General features: G+C 51.9%; 1 protein-coding gene across 1 annotated transcript in view; it reads right to left on the reverse strand.

Annotated features, from left to right (window-relative positions):
* NPLOC4 (NPL4 homolog, ubiquitin recognition factor) overlaps positions 1–14,790 on the reverse strand; it is a 78,686-nt gene continuing 63,896 nt past the window's right edge. The window contains exons 14-17 of the mRNA XM_033182604.1: positions 12,442–12,537; positions 10,838–10,954; positions 8,641–8,743; positions 1–2,543 (exon numbers count right to left, since the gene is read on the reverse strand). Coding sequence (XP_033038495.1) covers positions 2,386–2,543; positions 8,641–8,743; positions 10,838–10,954; positions 12,442–12,537 — 474 coding nt within the window. The 3' untranslated portion in view covers positions 1–2,385. The remainder of the gene's footprint in view (positions 2,544–8,640; positions 8,744–10,837; positions 10,955–12,441; positions 12,538–14,790) is intronic.

Genomic DNA, 14,790 nt, shown 5'->3' on the forward strand with positions numbered 1-14,790 from the left:
TTGCTTCAGGCGCTTTTATTAGGTTCCACTGCAGGGCTGGGGTCAATGTAATGCGAATCCAAGCCCAGTGATGCACACCTGTGAGCTGAAACAGAGCCGAAGCAGGAGCACCTGTGCCCCACGAGCAGCCTGGTTGGAAGAGACCAGGGCCAGGCCCCACCTCCTCTCTGGGCCAGGAGACTGGCAGCCGCTGTGTTCACCTGGGCAGGTGTGCACCCAGTCACCCCCACTGGGTTATGGTGCTGGTAGCATGAGAGGGTGTGTCCACACCAAGGGCAGGTGAAGATGCGAGGTGGGGCTGAGACCTCCCTCCCACAAGAGGAGGTGGCTGAGCCTCCCGGGGCCTGAACTCTTATAGCAGGGCTCACCCCCAAGCCTGTATGCTTAGCTCTGACTCTCTTTGGACAATAAAATAAAGTGCATTACTGAACAAAGAGTAACTCAAAACCAGAAGCAGACAAATCGCCAATGTTTTTTCTTTAGCTGAAAGACAGAAGAAAACATGAATGATGTGAATGCCAGAATTTCAGAGTAAGGGAAATGCTGGTGGAGGACAATGGAAACTATAATAGCATGGCAGATAAGGATGAGCAAGTGGGAGAGGAACTGGCAACGCGGCTGTCTCTAGAAGTCCGTGTCATCAGCCCCTGCCCAGTGGTGGGGAAGGCCTTGGACTCATAGGGAAGCAATGCAGGAAGCCTTGGCCACCTAGGCTCACAGCTGATCTCAGGACCAGAGGAGACAGCAGAGGACAAAACTTCAGCATGACAGCTGCTAGAAGGGAGAGCAGACAGCCCACAGTGGCCAAGCTGGGAGTTGCACCCGCAGCAGCAGTCCGCTTCAACTGGGCTCCTCTCCACCCCTCCAGATCCTCCATGACAGATCTGCCATAACCAGACCCAACCCAACTGGCCCCTGGTCCCAAGAGCAGATGAACTGCTTGGGCTTTCCACTTGGTGTCCCATGCCAGGCGGACCTGGAGGTGCCAGCCACAGTCCTGACCACTTCAGAAGCCAACAGGCAAGTGTTCTCTGTTCATAGTGCCAAGAATGTGGGAGAGTCACATGGGCTTACCCCCCGGGATGGACACAGAAGTCCCTAAGCAGTCTGTAGCTGGGCCAGCCTCTCCCGTGGGTGCAGAGCAACCCAAATGTGGCCATCATTAAGGCAAAGAAGCATCGAGATGCCCACCACTCCCCAGGTAAGAGCCGTGCCCCGGCCTGGCCACAGACGAACGCAGAGCCCACAGAGCGCACACACACACAGGACCCCACCAGGTGCTGTTCCAGATCGCCCAGGCTCCCTCCATTGGTACACTATCAACTGTGCAGTGCCCCAGAGAGGTCCCAAATGGCCCTCACGAGAGGCACAGCCCCTAACACCCTTAGCCAGGCAGTGCAGTGGGATGAAGCAGCGTATTGGGGAGGGCCAGAGCATCAACACCGGTGACCCAGCTCTCCCACCCAGGCCATCGCAGGGCAGCCTCAGGGCAGGCGCCACCACTGCTCCTGCTCAGCCCGCAGTATCTGCAGCTACTGCCAGCTGTGTGGCTTGGTAGAAAAGTCTCAGGCACTGAGGTTTACTTCAAGGGAGAACTGACTGGTGCCCCCGTTCACACTCATCACCCTGGACACAACCTCGGGGGCCTCCCTAAAGGCGGAAGGATGTGGAAACTAGTCTCTCTCACTCCCCTTCTGTGCAGTTTTTATCTTAAAAAAAAAATAAATAAAAGTCTTCTGGGCAGGAATTACTGATAACTGTTATTATAACCAATGCAGACTTTAAAATCCCACCTGGACGTCGGGTGAGAGGAGGAGGGCGGGCAGCAAACCGACCTGCAGACCTGCAGAGGGGAGCTGTGTCCAGGGCCACGGCATCCCCACCAAACAGCTACCGGAAGAGGAAAGTGGCCCTCACAGGCAGGGTGTCTGCCACCAAGCAGTCAGACAAGGGGGCAACCAAGAGCTCCCAGCCAGAAAAACGCGGGGGGCGGGGAGGCCAAACAAAAAGCATTGAAAGGAAGGAAAAGGCTGGGTGGTGGCAGCATCAGCCCCTCCCTATGCTCCCCAATTGCAGGTGCCGTGTAGAGGTGAGAGGTCCTTCCAACACAGTGGGGGGGCTTGTCAACAGGATTAGGCGTGAGGGGCCGCTCTGCGTTTCCAGTCTGGGACTGCACTCAGCGTGCAAAATACCAGCCGTGGCACCCGCTCTCCAAGGAGGAACGTGCTGAGAAGCTTCAGTGGGTCAGGGAGCCCAGGACAGCCAGCCCCTTGTCCCTCCAGGGCTGCCCACTGTGGGGCAGTTACAGGGAACACACCGAGCAACGCTTCTGGCTTCAGGAAGGGCTGGGCTGGGCCCAGTCCTAGCCAGCAGAGGGCAGGCACCCTAGGTCCTGGGGAGGCTGCACATCTCGCAGTGGCCCGTGCCCGGCTGGTTCATGAACGTGCAGTGCTGACAGGCCCACATGGCCGCAGTGGCCGTGTGTGTGGAGGCCCCGACGGCGCCGTACTCGTGGAGACCTGGGAGCTGCACGCCAACTGTGCCTGCAGGGTGGGAGAGAAACGAGCACTCATTTCTGGCCCACCAGAGACCTCCAGAGTGTGGGCACGGGGACAGGGGCAGGCAGCTGAGAGCTCCCCACCCTCCACCTCCCACCCCATGCTGGTCCTGCCCACGCAGCACTCCCACCACAGGCACGTTTTGAAGTCCTTAATGCCTTTGGCTGTGACAGACTCAGAAAAATGCCTCCTGCACCACGGGGAGTAACAGGGAGCCTGTGCTTGCTGGTTCCTTTTTGTTGCAGAGGGTGCCTCTCCTTGTGAATAACATAATTCCCTGGGAGATGTGCATTTGGGTTATTTCTAGCTTTCTTTTTTTTTTCCTGAGATAGGGTCTTGCTCTGTCACTCAGGCTGGAGTGCAGTGGCGCGATCTCGGCTCACTGCAAACTCCGCCTCCCAGGTTCAAGCGGTTCTCCTGTCTCCGCCTCCCGAGTAGCTGGGACCACAGGTGCAGACCACAATGCCTGGCTAATTTTATCTATTTTTTGGTACAGCTAGGGTTTCACCATGTTGGCCACACTAGTCTCAAACTCCTGACCTCAGGTGATCTGCCCGCCTGGGCCTCCCAAAGTGCTAGGATTACAGGTGTGAGCCACTGTGCCCAGCCTCCAGTTTTGAGCTAACATGAACAAAGTTGCCAGGATCATTCTTGTACAATTTCTTTGTGGATCTGTGTTTTTATTTCTCTTGGATAAAAACAAAGAGTGAGGCTGGGTGCAGCGGCTCACGCCTGTAATCCCAGCACTTTGGGAGGCTGAGGTGGGCAGATCACTTGAAGTCAGGAGTTTGAGACCAGCCTGGCCAACATGGCGAAACCCGGTCTCTACTAAAAATACAAGAATTAGCCAGGCGTGATGGTGCACGCCTGCCGTCCTGGCAACTCAGGAGTCTGAGGCAGGAGAATCCCATGAATCCGGGAGGGGAAGGCTGCAGTGAGCTGAGACCCTGCCACTTCACTCCAGCCTGGGCGACACAGCAAGACTCCATCTCAAAAACAAAAAACAGGCCGGGTGCGGTGGCTCATGTCTGTAATCCCAGCACTTTGGGAGGCTAAGATGGGCAGATCTTGAGGTCAAGAGATGGAGACCATCCTGGCTAACATGGTGAAACCCCGTCTCTACTAAAAATGCAAAAATTAGCTGGGGGTGGTGGCACGCGCCTGTAGTCCCAGCTACTCGGGAGGCTGAGGCAGGAGAATGGCGTGAACCCAGGAAGTGGAGGTTGCGGTGAGCCGAGATCGCGCCATCGCACTCCAGCCTGGGCAACAGAGCAAGACTTGATCTCAAAACAAACAAAAACCCACCTAGGAATGAGTCTGCCGGCCCACAGGGTAATAAATTGTGTGCTGAACTTTCTAAGACCCTGAGACACAGTTCTTGTGATGGCGGCACGGTTTTGCCTCCCACTTGTGAGGTGCGAGGGTTCCAGCGGCTTCATATCTTCACTCACACTTGACATGGTTGCGGTTTTTTCATTTCAGCCACACTGATGGATGTGTACTGGTTTCTCATGTTTTAATTTGCATTTCCCTGATGATTAATCATAGTGACTGTTCCTGCATCTCCTTTTTTGTTGTTGTTGCCCAGGCTGGAGTACAACGGCACAATCTTGGCTCACTGCAACCTCTGCCTCCTTGTTCAAGCGATTCTCCTGCCTCAGCCTCCCAAGTAGCTGGGATTACAAGCACGCACCACCACACCTGGCTAATTTTTGTATTTTTAGTAGAGATGGGGTTTCACCATGTTGGCCTGGCTGGTCTCGAACTCCTGACTTCAAGTGATCCACCCGCCTCGGCCTCCCACAAGTGCAGGGATTACAGGTGTGTGCCACCGCGCCCGGCCTGCATTTCCTATTGTGAAATGTTTCACCCTCTGCCCAGCTTCTTATGCTCTTTCTGTTTGGTTATCAACAGGCAGAATTCTTTTGCTCTTTCTGCTTGATTATCAACAAGCAGAGTTCTTTTTAAGTTTCAGACAGAAGTCATGTTGTGTGTATGTATTGCTAATACTGCGTCCCCCATCGGTGCCTTTTCATGTTTCTAACAGTGCCCTCTGATGAGCACAAGTGTTTTGTTTACATAACATATATTTATCAATTTACCTTTTTTTATGCCAGTGTTTTTTTGTGTTCTACCCCAAGGTCCTGCATCCTGCCGAAAAGAATCTTTGTGTACTCCAAGGCCCTGAAGAGATTCAACTTAATAATAACTGTTTTATAGTTTTTATTTTTTTAAGACAGGGTATCACTCTGTCATTCAGGCTGGAGTGGTACAATCATGGCTCACTGTGACCTCGACCTCCCGGACTCATGGGATCCTCCCATTTCAGCCTCCCCAGAAGCTGGGATTATAGGCGTGGACCACTCACTATGCCCAGCTAATTCTTTTTTTAATATATTTTTTTGTACAGACGGGGCTTCACTGTGTTGTGTAGGCTGCTCTCGAACTTCTGGGCTCCAGTGTCCTCCAGCTTTGGCCTCCCAGAGTGTTAGGATGACAGTTGAGACATCGTGCCCAGCCTGCTTCATAGTTTTACCTTTTACCATTAGGCCTATGACCCATCCTGAGCTGATCTTTGTGTCTGATGTATACATGTCTGTAATCCCAGCACTTTGGGAGGCCGAGGCGGGTGGATCACCTGAGGTTAGGAGTTCGTGACCAGTCTGACCAACATAGTGAAACCCCATCTCTACTGAAAATATAAAAATTAGCCAGGCATGGTGGCGCACACCTGTAGTCCCAGCTACTCGGGAAGCTGAGGCATGAGTATCACTTGAACCCAGGAGGTGGAGGTTGCAGTAAGCCGAGATCACGCCACTGCACTGCAGCCTGGCTGACAGGGTAAGATTCCGTCTCAAAACAAAACAAAACAAAACCACCCATGAGGGCTGGGTGTGGTGGCTCATGCCTATAATCCCAGCACTTTGGGAGGCCGAGGTAGGCGGATCACTTGAGGTCAAGAATTCGAGACCAGCCTGGCCAACATGGAGAAACCGTCTCCACTAAAACTAAAAAAATTAGCTGGGTGTGGTGGCGGCCACCTGTAATTCCACCTACTTACGAGGGTGAGGCAGGAGAATCGCTTGAACCCGGGAGGTAGAGGCTGCAGTGAGCTGAGATCACGCTACTGCATTCCAGCCTGGGCGACAGAACGAGACTGTCTCAAAACAAACAACCCATGAAAAAATGGCTAACATCACTAATCATCAGAGATGCAAATTAAAACCACAGTGAGATACCATCTTACACCAGTCAGAACTGCCTATTATAAAAGAGTTGGCTGGACATGGCAGCTTACCCCTGCAATCTCAGCACTGAGGCGGGAGAATCGCTTGAGCCCAAGAGTTCAAGACCAGCCTGGGGAATATAGTGAGACCTCATCTCTACAACAAATTTAAAAAATCAGCCAGGCATGGTGGCACATGCTTGTAGTCCCAGCTGCTCAGAAGGCTTAGGCGGGAGGATTGTTTGAGCCTGGGGAGGTCAAGGTGAGACTGACCTCAAGTGCCACTGCACTCCAGCCTGGGCGACAGAGTGAGACTCCATCTCAAAAAAAAAAAAGATGGGGTCTTGCCGTGTTGCCCAGGCTGGTCTCAAACTCCTAGGCTCAAGTGATCTTCCTGCCTTGGCTCCCAAAGTGCTAAGATTACAGGTGTAAGCCACTGCACCTGACCTTTTCTTTTTTTTCTTTTTTTTTGAGAGAGGGTCTCACTCTGTCACCCAAGCTGAAGTGCAGTGGCACTTGAGGTCAGTCTCACTATCTTAGTTCACTGCAACCTACGCTTCCCGGGTTCAAGCGATTCTCCAACCTCAGCCTCTCGAGCGGCTGGGATTACAGGCGCTCGCCACCATGCCCAGCTGATTTTTGTATTTTTAGTAAGAGATGGGGTTTCACCATGTTGGCCAGGATGGTCTCAATCCCTTGACCTCGTGATCCACCTGCCTCAGCCTCCCAAAGTGTTGGGATTACAGGTGTGAGCCACCGCGCCCAGCCAACCCCATCTCTTAAAAAAAAAGAAAAAAAGAAAAAGAAAAAAAACCCAGAAACATTAGTTGGGTGTAGTGGCTTATGCTTATAGTCCTAGCTACTCAGAAAGCTGAAGCAGGAGGATCGTTTGAGCCCAGGAATTGAAGGCTGCAGTGAGTGATGATCACTCCACTGCACTCCAGCCTGGGCAACAGAATGAAACCCTGTCTCTAAAAGGCAACAAAAAAGAAGAAAAAAAGACTCTGGTGTCATTGTTAGAATCGCATAAAAGGGTTGGGTGCAGTGACTCCCAGGTATAATCTCACGGCTTTGGGAGACGGAGGTGTAAGGAATGCTTGAGGCCAGAAAGTTTGAGACCAGTCCGGGCAACACAGTGAGCCCTCATTGATACAAAAAAATAAAAAATTTTTGCAGCCATGAAAAGGAATGAAATCATGTCCTTTGCAGCAACTGGATGCAGTTGAAGGCCATTATTTGAAGCAAATTAATGCAGGAACAGCAAACCAAATACTATGTTTTCATTTATAAGTGGGAGCTGAATGTGGGTACTCATGTGCATAAAGATGGCCACGCCAGGTGTGGTGGCGCACATCTGGAATCCCAGCTACTCGGGAGGCTGAGGGAGGGGAATTGCTTCAAGCCAGGAGGAAGAGGTTGCAGTGAGCCAAGATTGCGCCGCTGCACTCCAGCCTGGGAGACAGAGTGAGGCTCCATCTCAAAAACAAGAAAAAAAAAAAAGGCTGAAAAACTATTAGGTACTATGTTTAGTACTTGGGTGATGGGATCAATCATACCCAAACCTCAGCATCAGGCAATACACCCAGGTGATGAACCTGCACATGTACCCTGTGAATCTAAAATAAAAGTTAAAATTTTTAAGAAACAAACAAAAAACAACAAAACCCCAAGAATTAGCTGGGGGTGGTGTTGTGAGCCTGTGGTCCCAGTTACTCAGAAGTCTGAAGCAGAAAGATCACTTGAGCCTGGAGTCTGAGGCTGCAGTGAGCTATGATTGTGCCACTGCACTCCAGCCTGAGCAACAGAGTGAGACTGTCTCTACAAAAATAAAAATAATAAAGAATTGTATGAAAAGAAAACCTTGGCTGGGCGTGGTGGCTCATGCCTGTAATCCCAGCAGCACTTTGGGAGGCAGAAGTGGGCGGATCACAAGGTCAGGAGTTTGAGACCAGCCTGGCCAACATGGTGGAACCCTGTCTCTACTAAGAATACAAAAATTAGCCTGGCGTGGTGCCGCCCGTAGTCCCAGCTACTCGGGAGGCTGAGGCAGGAGAATCGCTTAAACCCAGGAGGTGGAGGTTGCAGTGAGGCGAGATCATGCCACTGTACTCCAGCCTGGGCGACAAGAGCCAAACTCTGTCTCAGAAAAAAAGAGAAAATGGTATAAAGGTGTTTGATATGTATTTTGAAGGCTCTGTTAATATAGGGATTCTAGTGTTTGTCCAAGGCTGTAGCAGCTGTCGGGCACTTTGGTATTCTCAGCTGGATAGACTCAGGGCAGGCACTCGGGCTGCACAGGGCACCACGATGCGTGAGGAGTCCCTGCAGCAATGCTGACAGAAGGTTCTCGCAGGTGGGGAATTGTTCAGGACTTGGTGACTGAGGGTCCTGAAGAAACGCAATGCCTGCAGTTCCTTCTGTAGTGTCCACCAGGAAGAACATGCATGCTGTAGGCTTCTCCTCCTTACAGCTTTAAGCACTAAAGGGAAATTCTCAAGGAGACCAAAAGGTCCTGCACTTCCGGCGCTTACACAAAGTTTCTGATTCTCTTAAGACAATGATGCTGAAAGTGCTCCTCGGATGCCTGGAGATTAGTATCTCTGATGTACAGATTTATAAAATTTACAGGGCTGTGTACCTAAGATGCATGGCCTGGACAACATGTATGTTACATCACTGGCAACTGCCACATGCCTGGCAGGGAGGTCGAGTCTCTAGTCTCATTGCCCACAGCAGCTGCCAGGATGCAGCTGGGGTACAGAATCCAGGGCACGACAGGCAGTGGGGAGCTGTGCAAAGTGGACTGCTCTCCAGCCCCAGCCACGGGGTACCAGGGTAGGGGGTGGGGGTACTCACTGCACAGCTGCTCTATGGTGGCCCACTGCTCAGACCTCTTCCATGTCTGGGCGAGCTCCTCATTTCTGGTCCGCACAGCCTCCAGCAGTAAGCTGATGCTGTCCTACAAGAAGCCAAAAGGAAGGTCCCACTTTGCTGTGCCTGAGGTGCGCAGCTTCCTGCTGGAACAGGTTTCTTTTTCCCCAACACTAAAACATATTTCCGAGGACATTTTAAAAATCTTGCAGGATATCACTATAAAATGTAAACTGCCACAACTTACATCTACAAACTCAAGTGCTAAATTGAACTAGAATTTAAATTCTTCCCAAATAGGCCCAAGCAGGCATCTGTGCCTCTGCCATGCACTGACAGTGCTCAACAGCCCAGACGATAGGAGCTCATGCCTCTTGTCCTGGAGGCTGGGATGGAGGGCGGAACCCTGGCTGTGAGACGTGTCCTCCTCCCTTACATTTCATCCCCCTGCCTCTTTCTCTTCTCCATCGTGTCTAGAAAAATGCACTCTCTATCCTAGCCTTCCGGGTCAAAGTGCAGGGGATTAATGCATTAAGGATGGGCACGGTGGCTCACGCCTGTAATCCCAACACTGGGAGGTGGACGGATCACGAGGTCAGGAGTTTGAGACCAGCCTGGCAAACACGGTGAAACCCCATCTCTACTAAAAATACAAAAATTAGACGGGTGTGGTTGTGGGCACCCGTAATCCCAGCTACTCAGGAGGCTGAGGCAGGAGAATCAGGAGGCAGAGGTTGCAGTGAGCCAAGATTGTGCCAGTGCACTCCGGTCTGGGCAACAGAGCAAGACTCCGTCTTAAAAAAAAAAAAATTGGCCGGGCGCGGTGGCTCAAGCCTGTAATCCCAGCACTTTGGGAGGCCGAGACGGGTGGATCACGAGGTCAGGAGATCGAGACCATCCTGGCTAACACGGTGAAACCCTGTCTCTACTAAAAAATACAAAAAACTAGCCGGGCGAGGTGGCGGGCGCCTGTGGTCCCAGCTACTCGGGAGGCTGAGGCAGGAGAATGGCGTAAACCCGGGAGGTGGAGCTTGCAGTGAGCTGAGATCCGGCGACTGCACCCCAGCCTGGGCGACAGAGCGAGACTCCGTCTCAAAAAAAAAAAAAAAAATCATATTATGAGAAACGGATAAAGCCTTCAGGAGCTCTCAGTACCTCCAGAGAATGTCTTCCGACAGATGACTGCAAAAATAGTGCAGTAGACTAGCAAGGTGGCTCTGGTGTAGAGGGAGCCTCACCTTTCACCACCTGTCCAGACAGATGGGCAGCAGATGAACCTGGGAGCAGGAGGTGCAGCTCCCTGGGCTGACTAGAGAAGGCACAGGCAGGGAAGAGGCACATAGTGCCTGATGTCAAATACCCGAGTGAGTGGTTTTGAGACAAAATACAGACACAAAATAAACTAGCAGGATACAAGAACAGCTCTAGGCTTCCTGACAGAGAAAGGCCGGGGCAGGAGGAGCCTCTCCATTCTGTCTCCTTCAGGGAAAGGTCCTGAGTCAGTGGCGGAGCAGCTCAGAAGAATGTGCTCCTGTCTCTTTGGCATTTCCTGTTGGCTTGAACAGTGAAGAAAAAGCCCAAGTTGGACCCCCACACGCGGCACAGGCAAGAACCTCCTGGGGGCTGCTGCCCACTGCCCCCGACTACCCAGAGCAGCCGCTTCTGCAAAGCACTCGCCCTCTTCTCCCCCAACGGTGTCTCTTAAAAATGCCAACTGTGCAGCTGTGCGCTTGGGGTCTGGAAGGTGGCCAAGCCTTCTGGGCCAAGGCAATAAAACCAGAGTTGATTGGGGAGGAGGGAGATAGGAGTCAAAAGCAGAGGCTGTGACTCTGAAACTGTTAGAACAGACATTTTTTAAACTGTCTAATGCTGGAGGCAGAGCTAAATCACCTCTGCTTCCCATCCTATTGTAACAGATGAAACCGTACTTCCTCACAGAGGTGCAGACACTCCATGAAAACGCTAAAGGTGAAAAAATTTATCTTTCTATCAAACAGCTTCTTGTGAAAAGCTGCTGCCTACACTCTGCCCACAGGACAAATGAGGGGGACAACATGTGACCCCAAGCTTTGACCCAGTTTTCCAGTCCCACTCTGGTCTGTGAGGAAAGAAAGCAAGACACAGGCATCTCCTGGTGGGCAAAGCCCACTTGCTAAGGCAGACACCACACTTGGGCACGCACCTGCAGAGGCATAACTTCATTGGTGACCAGGAACAGCAGGAGGTGGAAATCTGAGATGGTATCCAAGAACACAGATGAGGTATTCTGGGACAAATAGGTGGCCAAGCTATGGAAGTCCTAGAGGGACAGTAATAAACATGAATGTTCCATACAGTTCCCCAGTGCCAGACCCCAAAACAGAGCCGTTTCCTACTAAGATGCAACTCAATACACTGAATGCTGAGAGGCACCTCTCCCTCTGCCTCTGCAACCACAAACAGGATCCAAGAAAGAGGAGCAGGCAGCTGCAAAGCAAGCTCTTGCCCTCTTCTCCCAAGAAGATGCTCTCAGCACACCTGACTACCCAGATGTGCAAGAAGACACACTTCTAAAGCTGACTCAGACTGGCCAGGTATGGAGGCTAATGCTGTAATTCCAGCACTTTGGGAGACAGAGGCAGGCAGGTGGTCAGGAGTTCAAGACCAGCCTGGCCAATATGGTGAAACCCCGTCTCTACTAAAACTATAAAAAAAAATTAGCCAGGCTTGGTGGCGCGTGCCTATAATCCCAGCTACTTGGGAGGCTGAGGCAGAAGAACTGCTTGAACCCGGAAGGTGGAGGCTGTAGTGAGCCGAGATCGCACCACTGCACTCTAGCCTGGGTGATACAGTGAGACTCTGTCTCAAAACAAAGAAGAAGAAAAAAAAAGGTGACTCAGACAGAGACACAGTCAAACAGATGGAAATGCACCCTGGCCCCAGGTGAAGAGTGGGCTGTGGGAGGGGCCTGGAGCCCCTTCAGGGCAGGGAGATGCGTCTGGCTTTTCCTGTCGAGCTGTATTCTCCATACAGGGTGGCAAAGAGGGAGGAATGTGCAGGGCAGCCATGATGCAGCACAGACATCTTCAGCAGAACCAAACACAGAGCTTCAAGAGTGCACCCTAATAATTGGCTTTGTGCCTCTACGAGCACCCCAAGTTCCCTGGGCGGATGGGTACTCAGGGGACCAAAGCACAGAAGCTTTGTCAGCCACTGAAGAAAACTTCATTATAGACACTCTTTGACCACCTTCTGAAATGTCTGTTAGCAAGTTATGATTTAAGAACAACCGTGTATACACAGCCTGTCTACACAGTATGCAGAAGGCATGACAGCACATAGGATCTGGCCTGATCTGCCGGTGAGAGCAGAGGCCAACACATGAGCCACGCTGAACAGCAGATCAACACTACACATGGGAAAGCCGAGGCCAGGACGAGACGGGCGACACAGCCCCAAGGTGCCTGAGAAGGGCAGCAGGTGACCAGGCAGGGGCCAGGCCAAACCAACCGTGACGAGGCTGCTGGCAGAAGACACAAAGTGACACATTTGGGAAAATTACGAGGTCCACTGAGGATGGGACCAGTCTGAGGACGTCAGGGGCTTAGCCTTTGTGGCTGTCCATCACCCAGCCACGGGAAGGGTGTCCACCTGACCAACAGTGCCCCACAGCAGGCCCCAGCTGACCTGTCACGAGAATGCATCAGGAGCATTTGAAAGCTTGATGTTTTCTGGAAAAACAATACTGACACTAGATACGCAATCAGCAGTTACCTTAAATTGTGTTTCTAAAGACAAAGAGCTCACCTGTGTCTCACCCAATACATCCCGGTTTTCAATAGGAAATGGATTTTGCGAAATAGAAAAAGTGTAAACTGGATCCTTGGGGAAAGTTGTTGTGATCTAATGAAGAAAAACATAAACCCATGATAAATTAGGCTGAAAATGGTGTGACCAACTCCCAGCCAGCCCAAAGCATCTCCCAGAGCCTGAGTTAACGACTCCCAGCAATTCTGAGACAGTTCTAAAAGCTCTCCGAGGAAGGGAACCGTTATCTATTAGTGTCATCTCTAAACAAACACTTTGAAACTCCGCCATCTTGGAGGCAAACTACACCATATCCGGGCAGCCTCTGGCCTGTGCACTGGCCTCGACATCCTACAAAAAGGGCACTGGGACTCCCCCCGCGGCACAGCTTCCCTTCACGCAGGTTCTCTCCCTCTGCTATGGAGGAACTAAAGGCTGGTTTGACCCCTTGTCCAGGTGACAAGAAGGGAATGGAAGGGGCCAGGAGGCTGTCAGGAGCTGACTTTGCTCAAGAGAAATTTGTGTCCTTGGATTTGGAGGGCACATGAGGAAATCAGCCAGCTTTCAAGAAACAAAGCACCCTCCAGCAGCTTGCTAAGCCCCTTCTGAACGCTGGGAGCCACTCCATTGAGCTGTGGGCTTTTCCAGGCAGGGGTGAATATAAGGCCCTTGAGGAACACAGGGTTCAGCTCTCCTCTCTCTGTCACAGCTGATACCCAAAGGCCAGCTAAGTACTTCACTGGCTCAGACGGGCCTTAATGACAACAGAGGGCATTTTGCACCTAACATATAATCAATAGAAGCTACAGGGACAGTGGTTAAATGTGCAAGAATCAATAGAAATACAACTTTTATTCTTCGTGACAGACACCCCTCCCCAAAGAAGCACCCAAGCTGAGTTGATGCTGCTTTTCTCTGCAACAGAACAGCAGCAGCCGAGGTCACACCTCTTCCAGATTTAGGGGAACTATTCTGGTTCCTTTGGGACTGTTTCTAAAGAATGAGTGTGGTTCTGGTCCGTTTTCTCCATCAGCAAAGGCAGTGAGTTGTTGTTGAGCTGGCTGGCCCAGGATTTGCTGTGCCAGCACGAGCCGCTCTGGAAGGACAGCTGAGCCACCGGCAGCATGTCTGGCCTGAACTGGCCCTTCATGGGCAAGCGGTGGGGCGGGGCATGAAGACTCGGGCCCCAGTGCCACATGTCGGCTACATGGCCTCGTCACTTAGGGATCCCGGGCCTCACTTGACTCTTCCTAAAGATGAAGATGATCAGAGTACTCGCCTCCTGGGTGCCCAGCACGGGGCTGGTACACATAGTGTTGGTACACACAGTGCTGGGTACCAGGTGAAGACAGGGGAGGTGCTGACCTCCTGCAGAGACAAAAGCCTGGCCCACTCAGGCGTCTCCTTTGGGAAGGCCTAGAAATGGCGAGGGTGGCACCCCCAGAACACGTGCTAGTGAGCGAGCTAGTGGGACCGACAGAGGGTCTTGCTGGCCTTGTAACTGGCCCTTGGAGGGTAACAGAACCGAAGTCCACACAGCCCATCCCAGATGTCCGAGGCAGGGCATCAGTTCCCATCTTACACACTGAAGCCATTTCCCTACCCTACCCATCGTCTATCAGGCAGATGATGCCCCCAGAACCCACAAAGAAGCCCCAGAAACAGTGGCTGGTGCCTTTTCCTGCCTGCCCAGCCATCCCATCCCAAGGTTTAAGAACCCTGGCCCAGGCCAGCGCCTGTGACCCGGGGCTGGGCATGGAGCTTGACACCCCTCTCTGGGCACCTGCTCTCAAGGACTCCCCATGCCTCACTTCCACAGGGTCAAGGAGTTTGGGCATCACAGAGCAAAATGCTCTCCCACAAACAAGAACTTCTGAAAAACTGCACTAAGGCAAAAACTTAACTTCCTTTCTAAAAGAAGAGGAAAGGGGTGGGGAGGCTGCTCAGGGTGGAAGACCTGAGAAAGCTGGTTTTAAATCATGCTGGCTCCTCCTGGGTGTATGCTCCATCAATCTGTTTTCATCTTAATTACACCCCAGGTAGTCTAAAAACCAGATGCTTCCACGGCCTATGTAATAAATATGTTCTTGGGAGCTGTCAGTTGGAATGGTGCATCGATGGGTTTGGCTCGTGGGGACCTGCTGCTCCGAATGCAATGATATTTTACTGCCTGAATCACATGCCCATTCGAGTTCAAATGCAGCCTGAATAGATCCTGGCACAGCAGCAGCATAGCAAATGAGCTGCCTCCCGTCCACTCTAGACAGAGCTCTGGTGGGGCTGATGCACTGGCTGCTGCAAAGACTCATCTTGCCATCCTTGCTGCCCTGTGGCCAGTGGCACAGCCGT

The sequence above is a fragment of the Trachypithecus francoisi genome, unplaced genomic scaffold (assembly GCF_009764315.1).
Source record: "Trachypithecus francoisi isolate TF-2019V2 unplaced genomic scaffold, Tfra_2.0 Lachesis_group20, whole genome shotgun sequence".
NCBI classification, from domain to species: domain Eukaryota; kingdom Metazoa; phylum Chordata; class Mammalia; order Primates; family Cercopithecidae; genus Trachypithecus; species Trachypithecus francoisi.